The sequence below is a fragment of the Procambarus clarkii genome, chromosome 27 (assembly GCF_040958095.1).
Source record: "Procambarus clarkii isolate CNS0578487 chromosome 27, FALCON_Pclarkii_2.0, whole genome shotgun sequence".
Lineage (NCBI taxonomy): Eukaryota > Metazoa > Arthropoda > Malacostraca > Decapoda > Cambaridae > Procambarus > Procambarus clarkii.
In genome coordinates this window covers 19712055-19730921 of record NC_091176.1, presented here as the reverse complement: position 1 = coordinate 19730921, position 18867 = coordinate 19712055, and the positions used below count along the sequence as shown (strand labels likewise).

At 42.0% G+C, this 18867-nt stretch overlaps 1 protein-coding gene across 1 annotated transcript in view; it reads left to right on the top strand.

Moving 5' to 3' along the window:
* Nucleotides 1–8930: 8930 nt before the first annotated feature.
* LOC123762612 (oplophorus-luciferin 2-monooxygenase non-catalytic subunit) overlaps nucleotides 8931–18867 on the top strand; it is a 42243-nt gene continuing 32306 nt past the window's right edge. The window contains 4 exon segments of the mRNA XM_045749223.2: nucleotides 8931–9166; nucleotides 12880–13114; nucleotides 15204–15225; nucleotides 16426–16516. Coding sequence (XP_045605179.2) covers nucleotides 8931–9166; nucleotides 12880–13114; nucleotides 15204–15225; nucleotides 16426–16516 — 584 coding nt within the window.

Below are 18867 nucleotides of genomic sequence, written 5' to 3'. Positions count from 1 at the left end.
GTCTTTCCTGTAGACATATATTATTAAATATGACCGAAAAAGTAAGATTAATAATTCTAACACGAATTTTCTCAATCTTTCGTACATTACGCTTCACTGTTGGAGGTAAATCAAAAATCACTTCTCCAAAATTCATTTTTATTTCTAGTACATATATAATTATACATATATAATATATATATATATTATATATAGTACATATATAATTTCTAGTATATATGTAATTCGTGTTAGAATTATTAATCTTACTTTTTCGGTCATATTTAATAATATATATATATATATATATATATATATATATATATATATATATATATATATATATATGTATATATATATATATATATATATATATATATATATATATATATATATATATATATATATATATATATATATATATATATATATATATATATATATATATATATATATATATATATATAAGCCACATTCTCGTCCGTGAGCAACTGGCAGGAAAGTAGCCTGGCGCCTGAAAGTAGCCTACGGATGAAACAGTACAATGTCGCATCAAAGGAAGAAGAATAATTACGGGAAGGCGAGAGCAGCTGCGACGGTGGAGGCGAGTAATCTTAAGATGGCTTTGTTATGTTATGGAGCAGTTAGTGCTTGTCATCTCTTTCGGAAGCAAAGATCTTGCGAATATTTTGTTTTACTTCGGGTGTGTGTGTGTTTAGGGAGGGGGGGGGGAGGGAGGGTGTAAATGCTTAGTTACGCTTGCGTGGGATGAGTCTTTGTTCTTGATTACTCTCTCTTAAAATTATACCTACAGGTATATAAGATTAAGAGCCATTTAGGGTCTGTAATATTTACATTTAAACCTGTTTATAAAGTCTACCTGATCTAGTACAATCCATTTATTCATAATCTAACAAAAAAAGACACACACATATATTGTATATATATATATATATATATATATATATATATATATATATATATATATATATATATATATATATATATATATATATATATATATATATATACATATATATATATATATATATATATATATATATATATATATATATATATATATATATATATATATATATATATATATATATATATGCGAACAAGCCTGAATGGTCCCCAAGACTATATGCAACTGAAAACTCACACCCCAGAAGTGACTCGAACCCATACTGCCAGGAGCAACGCAACTGGTATATCCAGGACGCCTTAATCCACTTGAGCATTACGACCGGACAAAAGGAGGTGATAGCCGAAGCTATTTAAACCATACCCCCCTCCCCCACCTCGCCGGCACCCAGATGGTAATCTTGGGCATAGCATTTTATCAAATCACCTCATTCTTTTGGGCACACGTGAGGAAGGCTATCACCTCCTTTTGTCCAGTCGTGATGGTCAAGTGGATTAAGGCGTCCTGTACATACCAGTTGCGTTGCTCCTGGCAGTATGGGTTCGAGTCACTTGTGGGGTGTGAGTTTTCAGTTGCATATAGTCCTGAGGACCATTCAGGCTTGTTCGCATTTGTGTTCCTCACGTGTGCCCCAAAGAATGAGGTGATTTGATAAAATGCTATGCCCAAGATTACCATCCGGGTGCCGGCGGGGGGGGGGGGGTTCAAATAGCTTTGGCTATCACCTATCAGCAGCAGCAATCTGAGCAACAAAAACACTAAAAACAATAGCCAAAACGTCAGCAGCAACAGAAGCGGCAGCAGCAGGAACAGCAGTAGCCACAGTGTCAACGGGAACAACATAAGCAGCTGCGACACAAACAGCCAGAACAATGCAGCAAGTAACATACTTTTTTGATGCGTCGTTCTTGCAGCAATAGAAGCAAGAACGAGGCACTGAACCAAAATTGTGTTCCGGAAGCTGGACTCTGCCCCACGGCGTTCAGGTAAGCTGTGATCCGGCATCAGTACAAATACCAATTAACCTTCGGAACATCACAGACACGAATGAGTGCCTTTGTCTGGAATTAGAAGGTTGATGTGGAGGGGGTTTCGGAACGACGAGCTTGGGGGGGGGGGTTTGTTTTAGTGTTCCGTGTGAAGAGCTTGAACCAAGTAACCTGACTATAAGCAAAAGGGAAGTGCGACTAATGAGATAATTTGGTTCAGGAATTGGCTGATAAAGGCAGCATATTGTTAAAGACACAGCAAGGCTCGTATGTTTGGATTCATTAGTTAATGGTATGTTGGCAACTTTAAATGGTATCGGTTCCTATTTCTTATGTAAAGTGTGGTAGGATCAAGTGACCATAGTTAGAAGAGGAAGGAGCTGGAGAGCAGAATTATGATATAACACAGGCTGAGGTATAACACAAGGTAAGATATAACACACACAGTTAAAGTAATGCCCAATAACACCATAGTTTTCATTCAAGATGGGTAATAACTAGACAGAAACTTCCTACTATTTCTTGACCAGCCTCATAATTGCCAACTTAGAGATTCCTCTGTTAAAGAATTTATTTTTCTACACGATAACCTTTTTCAACGAGAGTTATTTGTAAGACGCGGAAGTACAAATCGATGACCAATTTGTTTTTAAATAAAGGAAGGGAATTAGGAGGATAAAGCGCCAAGCCATTACGACTATATAGTACTTGGAAGGAATCAGGATAAGGGTTTGGAATGGGACGGAAGGAAGGAATAGTGCCCAACCACTTGGACGGTCGGGGATTGAATGCCGACCTGCACGAAGCGAGACAGTCGCTCTACCGTCCAGCTCAAGTGGCTGGGTTAATATAAGGGAAACAATTTTTTTATTTGTTCTTCAAATAAAACAAAAACTAATGAAGCCTAATTTGTTTAGTACATCTTCTATATCCAAAAACTTTTAATATAATTTTGTCAGTGTTTTAAAAATTGTAAGCGTTCGAGATTGGCTCTGCTGCAATTGGATTAAATTTGCCTCCGGGAGGTTTAGATTAGCTCTAGACTCGCCTCGGCAGACCTCGGTAAATATTAGCTAAAACTGCCCTTCCTGGAATTTTTTACTTGAGTCACGGCGGACCCATGAGTAAAAGAACCCCGGGCATGAGGGTACTGAGGGCCATCCTCCCATTCAACGCCTCCACCTATATTATACAATATAACAAAATATGTAAAGAATCACAAAAACGTGACTGAAGCAACATTACTCACACTCACGAAACAATCTTAAATTATGTCAGTCACTATTTTTCCTTCCCCCCCCCCCCCCCTCCTCCTCCTTGAGTATACAGCAATGTTTTAAAATCGTTGGATAATTATAGGCTGTTCAGAGGATTTATATAGGAACATTAGTATTAGGCCTGTTGGTGCATATTAAGCGAGTGCGATTTTAATCCACCACTTTTCGCTTATGCTATATATTACCCATATTCCTATATAATGACATGATAAAATAATTGGATTTGCCTTCTAGATTTCAGTAACATTGTTAAAATAAAAAGATATTACAAATAAGCTTTCAATACATGCCGATACAGATTCCTGAGCCTACTGGGCTATATCAAATTAACATCTGAAACTGTGTATGGAGTCAGCCTTCCACCACATCACTACTTAATTTATTCCATTTGTTAACTACTCTGACACTGAACAAATTCTTTCTAATGTCACTGTGGCTCATTTGGGTACTAAGTTTCCACCTGTGTCCTCTTGTTCGTGTTCCACCCGTGCTAAAGAGTTTGTCTTTGTCCACCCTGTCAATTTCCCCCTGAAAATTGTGTAGGTGATTATCATGTCTCACCTTACTCTTATGTTTTCCAGGGACGTGAGGTTCAGCTTCCCTTGGCCTTTCCTCGTAACTTATACCTCTCAGTTCCGGGACGAGTCTGGTGACATACCGATGAATCTTCTCTAACTTTGTCTTGTTTTTAACTAGGTATGGACTCCAGGCTGGCGCTGCATATTCCAGAATTGGTCAGATATAAGCGGTATACAAGGGCCTGAAAGATTTTATACTGCAAGTTCTAAAGGACAGTTCTTATGTTGGCCAATCTAGTATATGCCGCTGATGATATCCTTTTGATGTGGGCCTCTGGGGACAGGTTCGGTGCTGATATCAACCCCTAGATCTCTCTCTCTCTCTCTCTATTTGACTCTTGCAGGATTTCACCTCTCAGATGGTACCTTGTGTTCAGCTTTCTGTTCCCTTCACCTAATTTCATTACTTTACACTTTCCAGAGTTGAACTTAAGTAGCCATTTTCAAGACCATTCCTCCTGTTTGTCCAGATCGTCCTGTAGTCTCTGTCTATCTTCATCTCTCTTGATTCTTCTCATAATTTTTGCATCATCAGCAAACAAAACATTGAGAGGAACGAGTCTATAGCCCATTGGAAGATCGTTTACTATATATCAGAAACAGGATGGGTCCAAGTACAGAGCCCTGTGGGACTCCGCTGGTGATATCTCTCCACTCTGATGTCCCCCCCCCCCCTCACAGTTATTTGATGTTTCCTGTTGCTTAGATACTCCCTTATCCATTGGAGCACCTAACCTTTTACTCCTGCCTTTTGCTCCAACTTTTGTAACATACGATTTTTGGGGTACTGTGTCAAAAGATTTCTGAGAGACCAGGAAATTGCAGTCTGGCCACCCTTCTCTTTCTTGCCTAATTTTTGTTGCTTAGTCATAGAATTCTATTAAACCTGTGAGGCACGATTTACCATCTCTGAACCCATGCTGGTGATGTGTACAAACCTATTTCCTTCCAGATGCTCTACGAGCCTTTTCCTTACGATCTTCTCCATCACCTTGCATTGTATATAAGTTTGGGAAAACTGACCTGCAGTTCAGTGCCTCTTGTCCTGTCACCCTTTTTGCATATTGGGAGTTCATTTGCTGTATTCCAGCTTTCCGGTAGATCTCCTGTTTCTAGTGATCTGTTATGCACCAGTAGAGAGTGGCACACTTAGTGCCTCTGCATCTTCTTTTAATATCCTCGGTGATATTTTGTCAAGCCCAACAGCCTTTGTCACATTCAGCTCCAACTGATTTCTTTTGTCCTCAACACTGGTGAGGTCAAATTCCTCCAAGGTGATATAATTTGCCTCCTCCCTCATTTAGTGCACGGGCTTCTCTTTGTTCTATTGTGAAGACCTCCGGGAATCTCTTATTCAGTTCTTCAGACACACCACCTTGTCATTCTCTGAGTATCTGTTCTCTGAGTTCTTTCGCTCCACTAGCATTCTTCGCACAATCTTCTCCATCAGCTTGCATGGTATGCAGGTTAGGGACACTGGCCTGTAATTCAGTGCCTCCTGTCTATCCTCTTTCTTGTAAATCGGGACTACGTTAGCTGCTTTCCAAATTTCTGGCAGTTTCCCCTGTTGCCAGAGATTTGTTATACACTATGGAGAGTGGTAGGCACAGTTCTTCTGCTCCTTCCTTTAGTATCCAAGGGGAGATTCCATCTGGGCCTATAGCCTTTGTCACATCCAACTCTAGTAAACACTTCCTTACTTCCCTGCTGGTAATCTCAAACTCTTCCAGTGGTTCCTGGTTAGCTATTCCCTCTCTTATCTCCGCGATTTCTCCTTGCTCTAAGGTGAAGACCTCTTAGAATTTCTTATTCAGTTCCTCACACACTTCCTTGTCGTTTGTAGTGAATCCTTCTGCCCCTATCTTTAATTTCATAACCTGTTCCTTTACTTTTGTTTTTCTCCTGATGTGGCTATGCAGCAATTTAGGCTGAGTCTTTGCCTTGCTTGCGATGTCATTTTCGTATTGTCTTTCTGCCTCTCTTCTCATCCTGACATATTCATTCCTGGCATTCTGGTATCTTTCTCTGCTCTCCAGTGTCCTGTTATTCCTATAGTTTCTCCATGCCCTTTTACTTTGCTGCTTAGCTAGCCTACATCTCTGATTAAACCATGGGTTTCTCATCTTCATTTCAAAGGTTTCCTTTTGGACTGGGACAAACTTGTTTAGCTGCTTCCTTGCACTTGTGCGTGATGAAGTCCATCATGTCTTGGGCCGTCTTTCCCATGAGCTCTATTTCCCATGTTATATATGTTAGGAATTTCCTTAACTCCTCATAGTTTTCCTTTCGGAATGCCAGTTTTTTGTTTTCAGTACCCTCCTCGAGTTCAATAACCCTTCCTCAACCAGATACTCAAATGCCAGTACACTGTGGTCGCTCATTCCTACTGGGGACTCATAGCCGATTTCCCTTATGTCGGAGTCGTTCAGAAGTGAAGACTATGTCGAGCCTCGCTGGTTCATCGTTTCCTCTCATCCTAGTGAGTTCCCTGACATGTTGGCTTAGAACGTTTCTTGTCGCCACCGTCTATTAGTTTGGCTCTCCATGTATCCTCTCCTCCATGCGGTTCCTTGTTCTCCCAGTCTATCTTTCCGTGATTGAAAGTCTCTCATGATAAGCAGATGGGATCTATTTCTACAGGCAGCAGAGGCTGCCTCCTTCAATTATAGTGTTAACTGACATGTTGTTATCATACTCTGGCCTGGGTCTTCTCTAATTTGGTGAGGGTTATATATATTCATTGCTACTACTACTTTTGGTCCTCCCAATGTCATGGTGCCTGTTATGTAGTCTCTGAATTCCTCGCAGCCTGGGATGACCATCTCCTTGAAGCTTCATTCCTTTCTCATTAGTAGGGCCACTCCACCTCCTCCCCGTCCTTCCCTCTCTTTCCTTATTATAGTGTAGTTCTGGGGAAATACCGCATTCGTTATGATGCCTGAGAGTTTTGTTTCTGTGAGTCTGATTACATCTGGGTTCACTTCTTGTGTTCTTTCCCGTAGGTCACTTGCCTTGCTTGTGATCCCATCTATGTTCAAGTACATCACCCTGAAGCTGACTCTCTTCTGTCCTTTCTCAGATCCTATTGCTTCCTCCGAAGCAGGGAAACAGGGAGGGACCGGGATGTGGGGGGCCTATGAAGGGGGACCTGGGGAATTTGTTGTGTGCAGGGGGCTGGGAGGATCTGGTATAGGGAGGGTGGTGTAGGAGGGAGGGCTTGGGGGGTGGGTGAGCGGGGAAGCCTTGGGGGGGGGGGGGTGAGAGGGGGAGGCTATGGAGAGTGTGGGAGAAGGGGAGGCTTGGGGGGGTTTGGGAGGAGGGAGGGCTTGGAGGAATTGGGGGGGGGGCTTGGGGGGCATAAAAGGAAGCAGGGCTTGGGGGGGAGGGGGGGATAGGGAGTGCCGAGGGGGATGAGGAAAAAGGGAAGGCTGAGGAGAGTGGGAGAGAAGGGAGGGCTCAGGAGAATGGAGGATACTGGAGGGGTTTAGGGGGTGTGGGGGAGAATGGAAGGGTGGGGGAGATAGGGAGGGCTTGGGGGTGGGGAAGAAGGAAGATTCTGGGGAGGGGGGGAGTTAGGGCATCAATTGGGCGGAGGATGGGGCAGGTGCTTCTCTCACTGTGTCTGTTGAGTTGCTTGTGGAGGGTTCCCCGCTCCCCTCTGGGATTGTAGGGCTCGGGGTTAAGGCTCCCCGATTCCTTTCTTTCTCCCTGCGCTCCCTCCTTGCGGCTGTTGCCCTCTCTCTCTCTCTCGTCCCTTGTCATATCCCTCTGCAGGAATATTTTTTTCAACCTCTGTACATTTGCTAGCCCGCTCTTCCTTGCTAGCAAGTCTTCTTTTGTTCTCTCGCTCCTGAATACCACCTCTATCACACGGTCTCTGTCCTGTGTGTGTGTGTGTGTGTGTGGGTGTGTATGTTTGTGTGTGTGTGTGTGTTTATACTCTCAAACACTCGGACAAAGGGAGCTCTCTGATTGTGACACACTTCGTTATTGTCAATAGCAAATAAAATATTTATTTCTTCTTACTTCATATTATATCAGATACAATGGTCAAAACAAGTCTCAGTTGCAACTCTTATTATTTTTCACTCCTGCACTTAGAATAAAAGTAACTTAACAACACTCAGAAAAAAATTATATTGTGTTCACAATATAAATTTGTCCTAATAATGCATCTAATATTTTATTACAGATAAATTGTCTCTCTGTCTGTCCACCTGTCCGCCTGTCCGAGGACGGAAGTCAGACGCTTTGTGCTCTAACCTCACCCAACTTTCCAAGATGGAGAGATGGGAGATATGGGAGTGTCACATAGCAGCCCGGGTTGGTGCCAGTCCCACACTTTGTCATCTATAGCAAAATATCGTTTTTTTTTTTAGCGACCCACTCTGCGATATTGCTGAAGCTTAAAAAAGAAAGGTTGTTTTTCCGTAGAGCTATTTAGCAGTACCAGGTTTTCGTAATCGGTCCTCAATGATCAACCATCTTGTGAGACCGGGAGCTTACGCATCACTTTCCTAATTCTTGACACACTGTGCAGCCCTTTATACAGTCTAAGGCAGCTACATAAATTCAGATGTACCTAAATAAGTTAATAACAAAATATTACAATTAAATTTTCTGAGAGAGAGAGAGAGGGACAAGGGAAGGGAATTATCAGGGGAAAGGGCCAAACCATTACGATTATATAGCACTTGGAAGGGATCTGGATAAGGATTTAGGATAGGACAGAGGGGAATGGAATGATGCATCACCACTTGGACGGTCGGGAATTGAACGCAAGCTTGAATGAAGCTGGACCGTCTTTTCACCGTCCAGCCCCAGTGGATGTGCTCAGAGAGAGAGAGAGAGAGAGAGAGAGAGAGAGAGAGAGAGAGAGAGAGAGAGAGAGAGAGAGAGAGAGAGAGTTGAATGAAAGGTAAGGAGAATAAGAAGCAAAGTGGAGAGTGTGGAAGTTGGGGATAGGGAAAAGAGGGAGGGGAAGGTTGGGAGAGTAGGTGAAAAGGGAAGTCGAAGGTGGGAGAAGGGTGAGGGGGGGAAATCGGATGAAAGTGAGGAAAAAGGGTGGATATTTAAAGGAAGGGAAGGAAAGTAGAGAGAAGGAGGAAGTGGTGTGTATTAGAAGATAGAGAAGGTAGAAAGGAGGATACACTGCCACCCGTTGAGGGGTGTGGACGCAATGCGATGCAAACGTCTAAAGATTAGAGCTACTCCACTTGACGGTCATGCTTTCGGGAAAAGCGATATTCTGAAGGTCCTGAATGACGTGGCCAGCAGCATCACTCCCACTGACACAAGTCAGGATGGTGATGAAATCATGTACTTCTTTTCATGTGAGGAAGTACTAGAAAAACTCTTGACCACCGATGGCATACTTCGAAAGGAGCACCACTTACATCCTCACTCACTTTTCACGTAAGTTCCAGGCCGGAAAAACTGTTTTTACCAGCAGGACCAGCCAGTGGATCGCTCACCGACCGCAACATAATATCATGGACAATATCGAGGACGAAAATCCGAACCTGAGTGTATTCAACCTATAGTTCTGCAACACCGACAAATCATCAATGAAGATTACTTTCACCACCATAGCTGCGGCCACCCAGGCTGCCACACAAGGATTCTACTGCTTTGGCTTACAAATACCACCCCACCAAGTAAAAAAGGAACGATACCATGAGCTCCAGCAGTGCTTCAAGTGCTACGAGCTCTCCCACCTCACCATCAAGTGTCAGCACCCCGTCCAGAGGTGCAGCCTGAGCGCACTGGACCATCACTACTCCATATGCAAGACAACAACCCATCGCTGCTTGCTCTGTGATGGCAATCACCCGGCAATTTCCTACCGTTGTCCCCAGCAGACTGGAAAACATCAAGGCCTAGGTTGAAGCCAAGAGAAACAACCCTTCTACCTTCGCGACCAGAGCCCCAGACACTGAACCCACCACCTCAGCTCCCACCAGGCGACCCAGCCTTCACAATGAGGACGCAAGGCACCACAGGGTCCTTCGCAGCCCCCTGCATCACGTGCAGGCATTATCCCCTGGTCTTATAACACTAGCTGAGAGGCTTGCCGGACTAGACAACCACCGTTTTTTTCAGTAAACTAAACGGATTATACCTAGCCAAGGGCCTGGCCCCCATCATAGCCCCTAGCGCCAGTCTCACTGCCTCCACTACTGAAGACTACCACAAGGACGATCACGAGGTCGATTTCAACACAGACTCTTGAACCATCCCAAGACCCGGGCGGCACAAACAGTAGGTAATTTCCTCTCCAGCTCCCAACACTCCTACCATCATCATCTTAGCAGAAGCGCTAGCAGACGTTCTGCTTTGCAGATACTAACAGCACCACCAACGCTCCTGAAATAGCTTCTACCACCAATCCACGACACCTGAGACTGCCTCAGACTCCTCAGAAGAGGATGTTGTTGTTGTTGTTATAGATTTAGCTACTCGAAACAAGTTCCAAGTAGCACTGGTTATGGTGAGCCCGTAGCTTACCTGGCATAGGAGCAGGGCAAGTAGCACGGGCTATGGTGAGCCCGTAATGGACTTACCTGGTACAGGAGCGGTGCTGTGTGTCTCCTCTTAGACGAGGAAATCTTAGTAGGATTTAAACCGCCGCACCACAAACACGACGCTTACTCGGCCTCCTCATGGAGGCCTCCTCATGGAGGCCACCTCACCAAGCTCCAACGACAGTACGGCTGAGCCAAAGTCTCGGGCAAAGAAAAAACGGAAGACCTAAAGGTCTACACTAACCCTCCAGCTCCATAACTGGTACAAGCCAGCCCTCCGAGGCTGAAATCAACCATGAAGACCCCGCATCCATCCCCAAATCTCTAGTATCAGCTATTGATACAGATAATGGCTCCAAAGAACCTCTACCTACGGGCACACCATAGCCCGTGCCACTTGGAACTTTTAGTTATGAGTAGCTGAATCTAAAACAACAACAACAACAATGGTAGAGAGGTGAAAAGAAGAAGAGGGGGGTGAGGGGGCGAGTGGTTGATAGAGGGAAAGGAGGAGGGAGAAAGATTGAGAGAGGGCGAATATTGCCGGATATTGCCGGAACAACCGTGGACATTTTCAAGAGGAAACTAGATTTATTCCTCCAAGGAGTGCCGGACCAACCGGGCTGTGGTGGGTATGTGGGCCTGCGGGCCGCTCCAAGCAACAGCCTGGTGGACCAAACTCTCACAAGTCAAGCCTGGCCCCGGGCCGGGCTTGGGGAGTAGAAGAACTCCCAGAACCCCATCAACCAGGTATCAACCAGGTGAGGGTGAGAGGGAAGAGGAATGGTAAAAGAAACCCGGGCACCAACGGCTTCACTATGAAGTATATATTTACATATATTTACATATATTTAGGCCACAGTGGTCGCAGCTCGGAAATTTACACGCACTCTGTCATCGATTCGTTATATACATTGCGAAACATTCTTGCGTTAGTTCCTTTGATATATCGAGAAGTGTGGCAGGGCGAAGTGTGCCTGAAAGTCAGGATGACATGCAAACACTTCATGCCGTAAGTGACAGGCAGGTTCATTACACTCTCCATCATATATGTAAAACTAAGCATATATTTGAGTTCGAGAGTTAACTTATGTATTAGTCTGCATTCCCTGTGACTCGGGAATGCAGTGACACCAAGGTACCGATAGTGGTCAAGTGCAGGTCTTCTTAATAAAATCTGGTTTTGTTTGTCAGTCGACTCTTCTTGTTTAAGTTTCCTCTTTAACAAGTTTTGTTATGTATGCTTCTTGCTCGATTATGCTTAATATTCCGTCAATGGACATCTTCATTTCCCAGTCTATTTCCCTGTGATCCAAGTCTCTCATACATATAAGTTTTCATCTCAGTCTGCAGCAGCTAGAAGAGACAAAAGAATGTTGTTTATACTTGCTTTCTTGTGGTCGTTGATGGGTTATGCACAATAGCTACAATTACTTGACCTCAACTTTCTCAAAGATTCGTGTATATGTGTGTGTGTGTGTGTGTGTGTAAGTGTATGTCTATATTTGCACACAATGTCTCATATGTGTTTAGTATGTTATTATTATTATTATTATTATTATTATTATTATTATTATTATTATTATTATTATTCCATATTGTAAATATAAACTTCACATAATTTGTATATTAAACCCACTAAAGACCCTTAGACTGCTGAAAGGTCCAAAAACCAAATTAACAAACTACAAAGGAATTAAAAATAGCTAAATACAGAATATAAATTTATAAACCAAATAAATATGTAAATGAAGGATTACATGACAACCACTCTGGCCTCCGCGTGTCCCGTCCCGTCAAGGACAGACTCCTCAGAATTTATGTTTAAGGATGAGATTACTGCCATGGAAACGAAATTGGTTTTTTGAAGCTAAATTATGAGGCAGACTGCACTCTGTATATTGTGTATTTTGTCTCTGTGTGTACGTGTGTGTGTGTGTTTGTGTTTTGTGTGTATGTGAGTACTTACGTTTTGTGTTTTACTATTTGTGCCTGCGGAATCGAGCTATTAGCTCTCCGACCCCGCTTTTCTAACCCATCAGTTTTTCCTCTCATATATCTAAAACATATATTTCTCTGTAACACACGCACACGCACACACGTCCCCAGGAAGCTGCCCGTAGCAGTTGTCTAACTCCCAGGTACTTATTTACTGCTAGGTGAACAGCAGCATCAGGGTGAAAAAACTCTGCTCGTTTGTTTCTGCCTTGGCCGGGAGTCAATCCCTGGATGCTAGGACTACGACCCCGAATGCTGTCCACTCAACCACAAGACCCCCCCCCCCCCGCTGTGTGTGTACTCACCTACAAGTGCTTGCGGGGGTTAAGCTTCGGCTGTGGACGAAACAATTAGGGTGATGATAGGCAGAGTTCATTGCGATCCGGCTTGTACCTCTCTGGACATACTAGAGAGCATATCGGGGAAGTTGCTCCAAACCTGCACTAAAGTGGCACCCTAATTGAGTCCAGATAGGCACATGTACAAACAAGTAGATGGTGTCGCCATGGGTTCTCGCCTAGGTGTACTGTTTCCAAATTTTTACATGGGTACCAGAGAGCAGAAGGTTTTAGTTGACATGGACTTAAAACCTGCCATATACTGCAGCTACGTTGACGACATATTTAGGCAGGTACCTGATGTCGAACGTTTTCAGCAGCTGAAAGAGGCCTTCGAGCAAAATTTGGTGTTAAGTTTCACTTTCAAGTTGGAGAGTGATGGGACCCTGCCCTTTTTAGATGTAACAGTCACGGAAAGGATTGGAATCTTCCACACCGCAGTCTACACTAAGGAAAGGAACATAGGAATGTGCTTTAATGCCAATAGTGACTGCCCCAGACAGGTACAAGAGGAGTGTTGTCAACGCTTATGTTGACCGAGCTCTCACTCACAGCTCTGGTTGGAAGCAAGTTGACGAGGAACTCTGTAGAGTTAGGCAGGTCCTAATCAATAATGTCTTCTCTAACGGTAATGTTCAAAACATCATTAAAAGAAAGGTGACACGTCATGGAACCTCTGAAGAATCAAGTAACAACACCTGTACCTCCTATCAGATTGTTTTACAGGAACTTCTTTTCAACGGCTCATTAAACGGAGGAAAGTGTACTGAAAGATATTATTGATAGAAACGTTATCCCCACAGACACAAATCAGAAGATAAAATTGAGTACAAAAACAAAAAGACGGCACACATACATATGAAGAACTCTGCAGACACCAAACAGAACGCCTTAAAAGAGATCAACGTCGTCTATGCCTTCACATTCCCACTTGGTAACTGTCAGCCCCAAAGATCTCAGTATATAGGCAAGACAACAACATCTCTCTCTCTAGGCGATTAACATTGCACAAGCAACAGGGCTCCATTAAGAAACATATAATCTCCTCACACAATCAGACCATCAACAGAGAAATCTTAACAAGCAACACAGAAATTATCGATATATACAGCGACAGCAGGAGGCTCGACATCAGCGAGGCCCTACAAATGAAAAAGTCAAAACCAGCAATCAACAGCCAATTAACACATAACTGCATTCTGCCTCGAACCAAAAGAAGCTCCTTTCAACAGTCCACAATGGGACATGTATCTACAAATAGATGAAGTAGCAATGGGCTCCCCCATTGGAATGCTATTCGCTTATTTTTACATGGGAACCATCGAAGACAGAGTCTTCAGTAGTAGACAAAAACAAACTGTATACTGCCGTTATGTAGATGACATGTTCGTCATAGTAAAAGACTCCGATGAACTAATTGATCTAAAAAGTCATCTGGAGAGAGAGAGAGAGAGAGAGAGAGAGAGAGAGAGAGAGAGAGAGAGAGAGAGAGAGAGAGAGAGAGAGAGAGAGAGAGAGAGAGAGAGAGAGAGAGAGAGAGAGAGAGAGAGAGTCAGTACTCCAATTTACACGTGAAAATAGTGAAAATAACAGTCTGCCATTCGCCAGTGTATATACTAAATCTACCAACATAGGATTATGCCTGAATGGTAAGAGTAAGTGTCCCAGGAGATACAAAGCCAGTGTTCTCAATGCATATATTCGTCGAGCGCACCAATACCACCAAACACCTCCAATAAAATTATATTACAAATCAACTATGTACAGTGAACATAAAAAAAGAAGGAATAATGAAAGAAATAATCCGTAAAGTAGTAAGAAGCACCTTTCCTAACTAAAACATAGACCTGATCATCTATATAAATAAAAATGGAAATGTTCGTTTGTTCAAAATCGCTAATCTCCGAAAGTTCTTCACCGATTGCTTTGAAATTTTCACACTACGCTCCATTCGCATCCGAGCAGGTTTTTATATACATAGTATATAGATGTCACGTCTGTGACGGGAAAAATATATATTTTTTTTAATATGTTTTTCATGTGAGAGAAATCTTCGAAACCTCTTTACTGATTGCTTAGAAATTTTGACACAACGTTGCATTCGAACAGGCGCCTGTTTTTATATACTACTATATAAATGCCTAGCCTGTGATTTGAAAAAAACATGTTTTTTGGGGGGAAAAACAGCGCCATCTGTTGGATGTAAGAGCAATACATGCTGTAATCTCCGAAAGATCTTCACCAAATGCTTTCAAATTTTGACACAATGTTCCATTCGAATATTCGCATGTTTGTATACCTACTGTATTGATGCCACACCTGTGACAAATAAAAACATGCTTCTTTTGAAAAACAGCACCATCTGTTGCACGTAATAGGAACACACACTAAATATGTTATGATTCCATTTCAATGTTTCCGAATGCACTGCTAATTGAATTTTCATAGATTTCGATATTTTTTTCATTTTGATTTCATTATTTTGTGTGACATTGCGTTGGAATTGAGCTGTGTTGTTTAAATTACCGATCATATTGTAAGTATAAGTACGGATGTCACACCTGTGACAAGTAAAAACATTCTTTTTTTTAGGAAACTGCGCCATCTGTTGCACGTAAGAGCAACACACGATATGCTAAATATGCTACAATTCCATTTCACTGTTTCCGAATACATTGACAAATTGAATTTTCATGTATTTCGATATTTTTTCATTTTGATTTCATTATTTTTTGTGACATTGCGTTAGAATTGAGCTGTGTTGTTTACTATACTGTTCATTTCGTGAGTATAAGTATAGATGCTACACCTGACAGATAAAGATATGCTTTAAAAAAAAATAAGGCACCATCTGTTGTATGTAAGAGCAACACACGCTATATTAAATATGTTACGATTCCATTTCAATGATTCCGATTTCACTAATAAATTGAATTTTCATAGATTTTGATTTTATTTTCATTTTGATTTAATTATTTTTTGTGACATTGTGTTGGAATTGAGCTGTGTTGTTTACCTTACCGTTTATTTCCTGAGTGCAAGTATAGATGCCACACCTGTGACAGGTAAAAACATTCTTCTATTTAAGTAACAGCGCCTTCTGTAGCACGTAGGATCAAAACACGCTATACTATATATGTTACAATTCCATTTCAATGCTTCTGATTCCAGGGACAAATTGCATTTTCATTAATTTCGATTAATTTTCATTTTAATTTAATTATTTAGTGTGATATTGCGTTGGAATTGAGCTGTGTTGCTTACAATACCGTTCATTTCATGAGTATAAGTATAAACGCCACATTACACACAGAAATTACAATTGCGTGATGCATCAAAAAAACAAATCCATAAGGGCCGTGATGAGGATTCGAACCTGCGTCCGAGATCATCCCAGACGCTGCCTTAATCGACTGAGCTACGACATGGTCAAAAGGAGTTGAAACTGAAGTTCTACTGAACTTATTGGAACCTGCAGCCTCTCCGAGACACAAATCAGGGTTTTATACAACTCCCCCCATGCACTCGAGCTATGTCAATTGGCCGTTCTCCCTCTTCGTCCATACTTCATTACACACAGAGATCACAATTGTGTGATGCATCAAATGAACAAATCCACAAGGGCCGTGACGAGGATTCGTCCCAGCGTCTGGGATGCTCTCGGACGCAGGTTAAAATCTTTTGTCAAATCGCAGGTTCCATTGCGTTGGAATTGAGTTGTGTTGTTTATCATTCTCTTCATTTCGTGAGTATAGTTTATTTTTTTTTCATTGTTTTTCATTTCATTTTTTTAACTGTTTTTCAAATATTTCAGTGATGGGAACATCAGATCTTTTGATGTTCCCAATTTTCCAAAGGAACATCAGATCATTTGGCAACGCATTGGACGAGGGGAGTGGGGAATGGTAAGGAGGACGAGGGGACAAAAGAGGGAGGTAATGGTGGGGAAGATAAGGAGACTGGGGGAGTTGGAAATATTGGGGACGAGGGGACAGGGAAATGGAGAATGATGGGTAGGACTAGGGAAAAGGGGAGTGGGGGATGGTGGGGAGGAGGAGGGGACAGGGATGGGAGAATGGTAGGGAGGATGTGGGGACAGGGGAGTGGGAGATGGTGGGGAGGACGAGGGGACGTTAGAGTAGGGGAATTGTTAGGGGGACATGGGGATGTTGGAGTGGGGGACGGTGGGGAGCACAAAAGGATGGGGGAGGGGGGGAATGGTGGGGGAGGACGAGGGGACCGGGGAGTGGGGAATAGTTGGAATGACGAGGGGACGGGGGAAGTGAGGAATGATTCGGAGTATGAGGGGACGGGGGAAGGGGAAATGATGGGGAGGACTGGGAGACAAGGAAAGGCTGCTGTGGGTCAGCAACGCACATTTGTTGCTGAGCCACAGCAACACGTGGCCGGGTACAGATAGTATTCTATAAAACAAAGAAGAATACCGACCTCATTATTAAAAACAGCCCGAAGCCGACAGAGAACCCTTTACAGCAGTCAAGCGTTGTATACATGTACACTTGCCCCCACGAAGGATGTAACCTTCAATCTAAGTACATAAGTATGACGTCAACCAAGCTGACGAGGCGTTTGACATGCCATCTTCAATCCGGTGCCACCACAAATCACATGAGACAAGCCCATGACATCACCCTAATAAAAGAAATGCTGAATGAAAACACTTGTATAATAGACAAAATCCAAGATGTAAGAAGATTACAAATTTTTGAAGCAATTCACATAAAAATAGAACAACCTACCATGAATACCAAAATTCCGGAACTTTTTACTCTACCCACCATGAGAGTAAGAACAAGACCATAACATAACGATGCCAACACAGAAGACACGGCTCAACGTAATAGTCTGATCTATTTTTCGCTCTCCGACCTCATTGTGAAGCGATGAGGTGAGGCTGGAAATGTCACAATATTTCAGATAAATACTGGAAAGGTCATGAGAATCCCGATTAATGATGGCAAGGTCACAAAATTTTCAATGGTGATTGGAAATGTCGCAGGATTCAACGAAAAATACTGGAATTATAACAAAATTACCTATAAATGCTGAAAAGATTACAGACTTCTACATAAATGCTAGAGGTCATAAGATTCCTGTTAATTATATAAAGACAAAGTATGCATGCCACATGTTGGAAATTATAGATATAGGCATAACGCCCTCTTCGGATAGCAAAGAATTGGGCATTAATAAGAAATTACATATATTGGAAAGAACAGAGAAAGTTGTTGACCAGACCACACACTGGAATGTGAAAGAACGACGACGTTTCGGTCCGTCCTGGACCATTCTCAAGTCGACTGTGATGAGGAAGTAGAGACGGAATAAATAGGCACGAGAGAGATGAGGAGCAAAGTAAGGTGTAGTAGTAGGAACTGCAGAGGGCCTATTGGCCCATACGAGGCCGTTCCTATTATAACAACCTAAGGAGAAGGAGAAAATAATAGGAACTAACACTAACACACTTCGTAGCAATCTAGTTCACACTGCTCCTGCTTCTAATGCTGCTGGTGTCTACTCTATTTCCTGTTCGTCTTGTCCTCTCCAATACTTTAGACTTAAAGAACACAAGAGAAGTATATATATATATATATATATATATATATATATATATATATATATATATATATATATATATATATATATATATATATATATATATATATATATATATATATATATATATATATATATATATATTAGTATATTTTGGTAGCAGTCTTTTTCTTGTAAACATATGTTGTTAAATATGACCGATATATATATATATATATATATATATATATATATATATATATATATATATATATATATATATATTAGTATATTTTGGTAGCAGTCTTTCTTGTAAACATATGTTGTTAAATATGATTGAAAAAGTAAGATTAATAATTCTAACGCGAATTTTCTCAATATTTCTTATGTTTCTTTTTACTTTCGATGTTAATTGAAAAATCAATTCTCCAAAATTCATTTTTATCTCTAGTCTGATGCGACGCCTGAACGCGTTTCGTAATAACTTATTACATTTTCAAAGACTTTGGTTTACACACACAACTGTAACCTGTAAACACGCACGTTCGTCTATGGGTAGCTGCGGTTAGTGTGGTGAAGGTGAGCTAACTGGTATGAGGCTTGCCGTCGGCCACACCGAGGTACCTCCCAGAAAATACACCCAAGTTCTGCTTTTCGTCATCTACAATGGTGAAGATGTCGTTTAGTTGTTTGTAGGAGA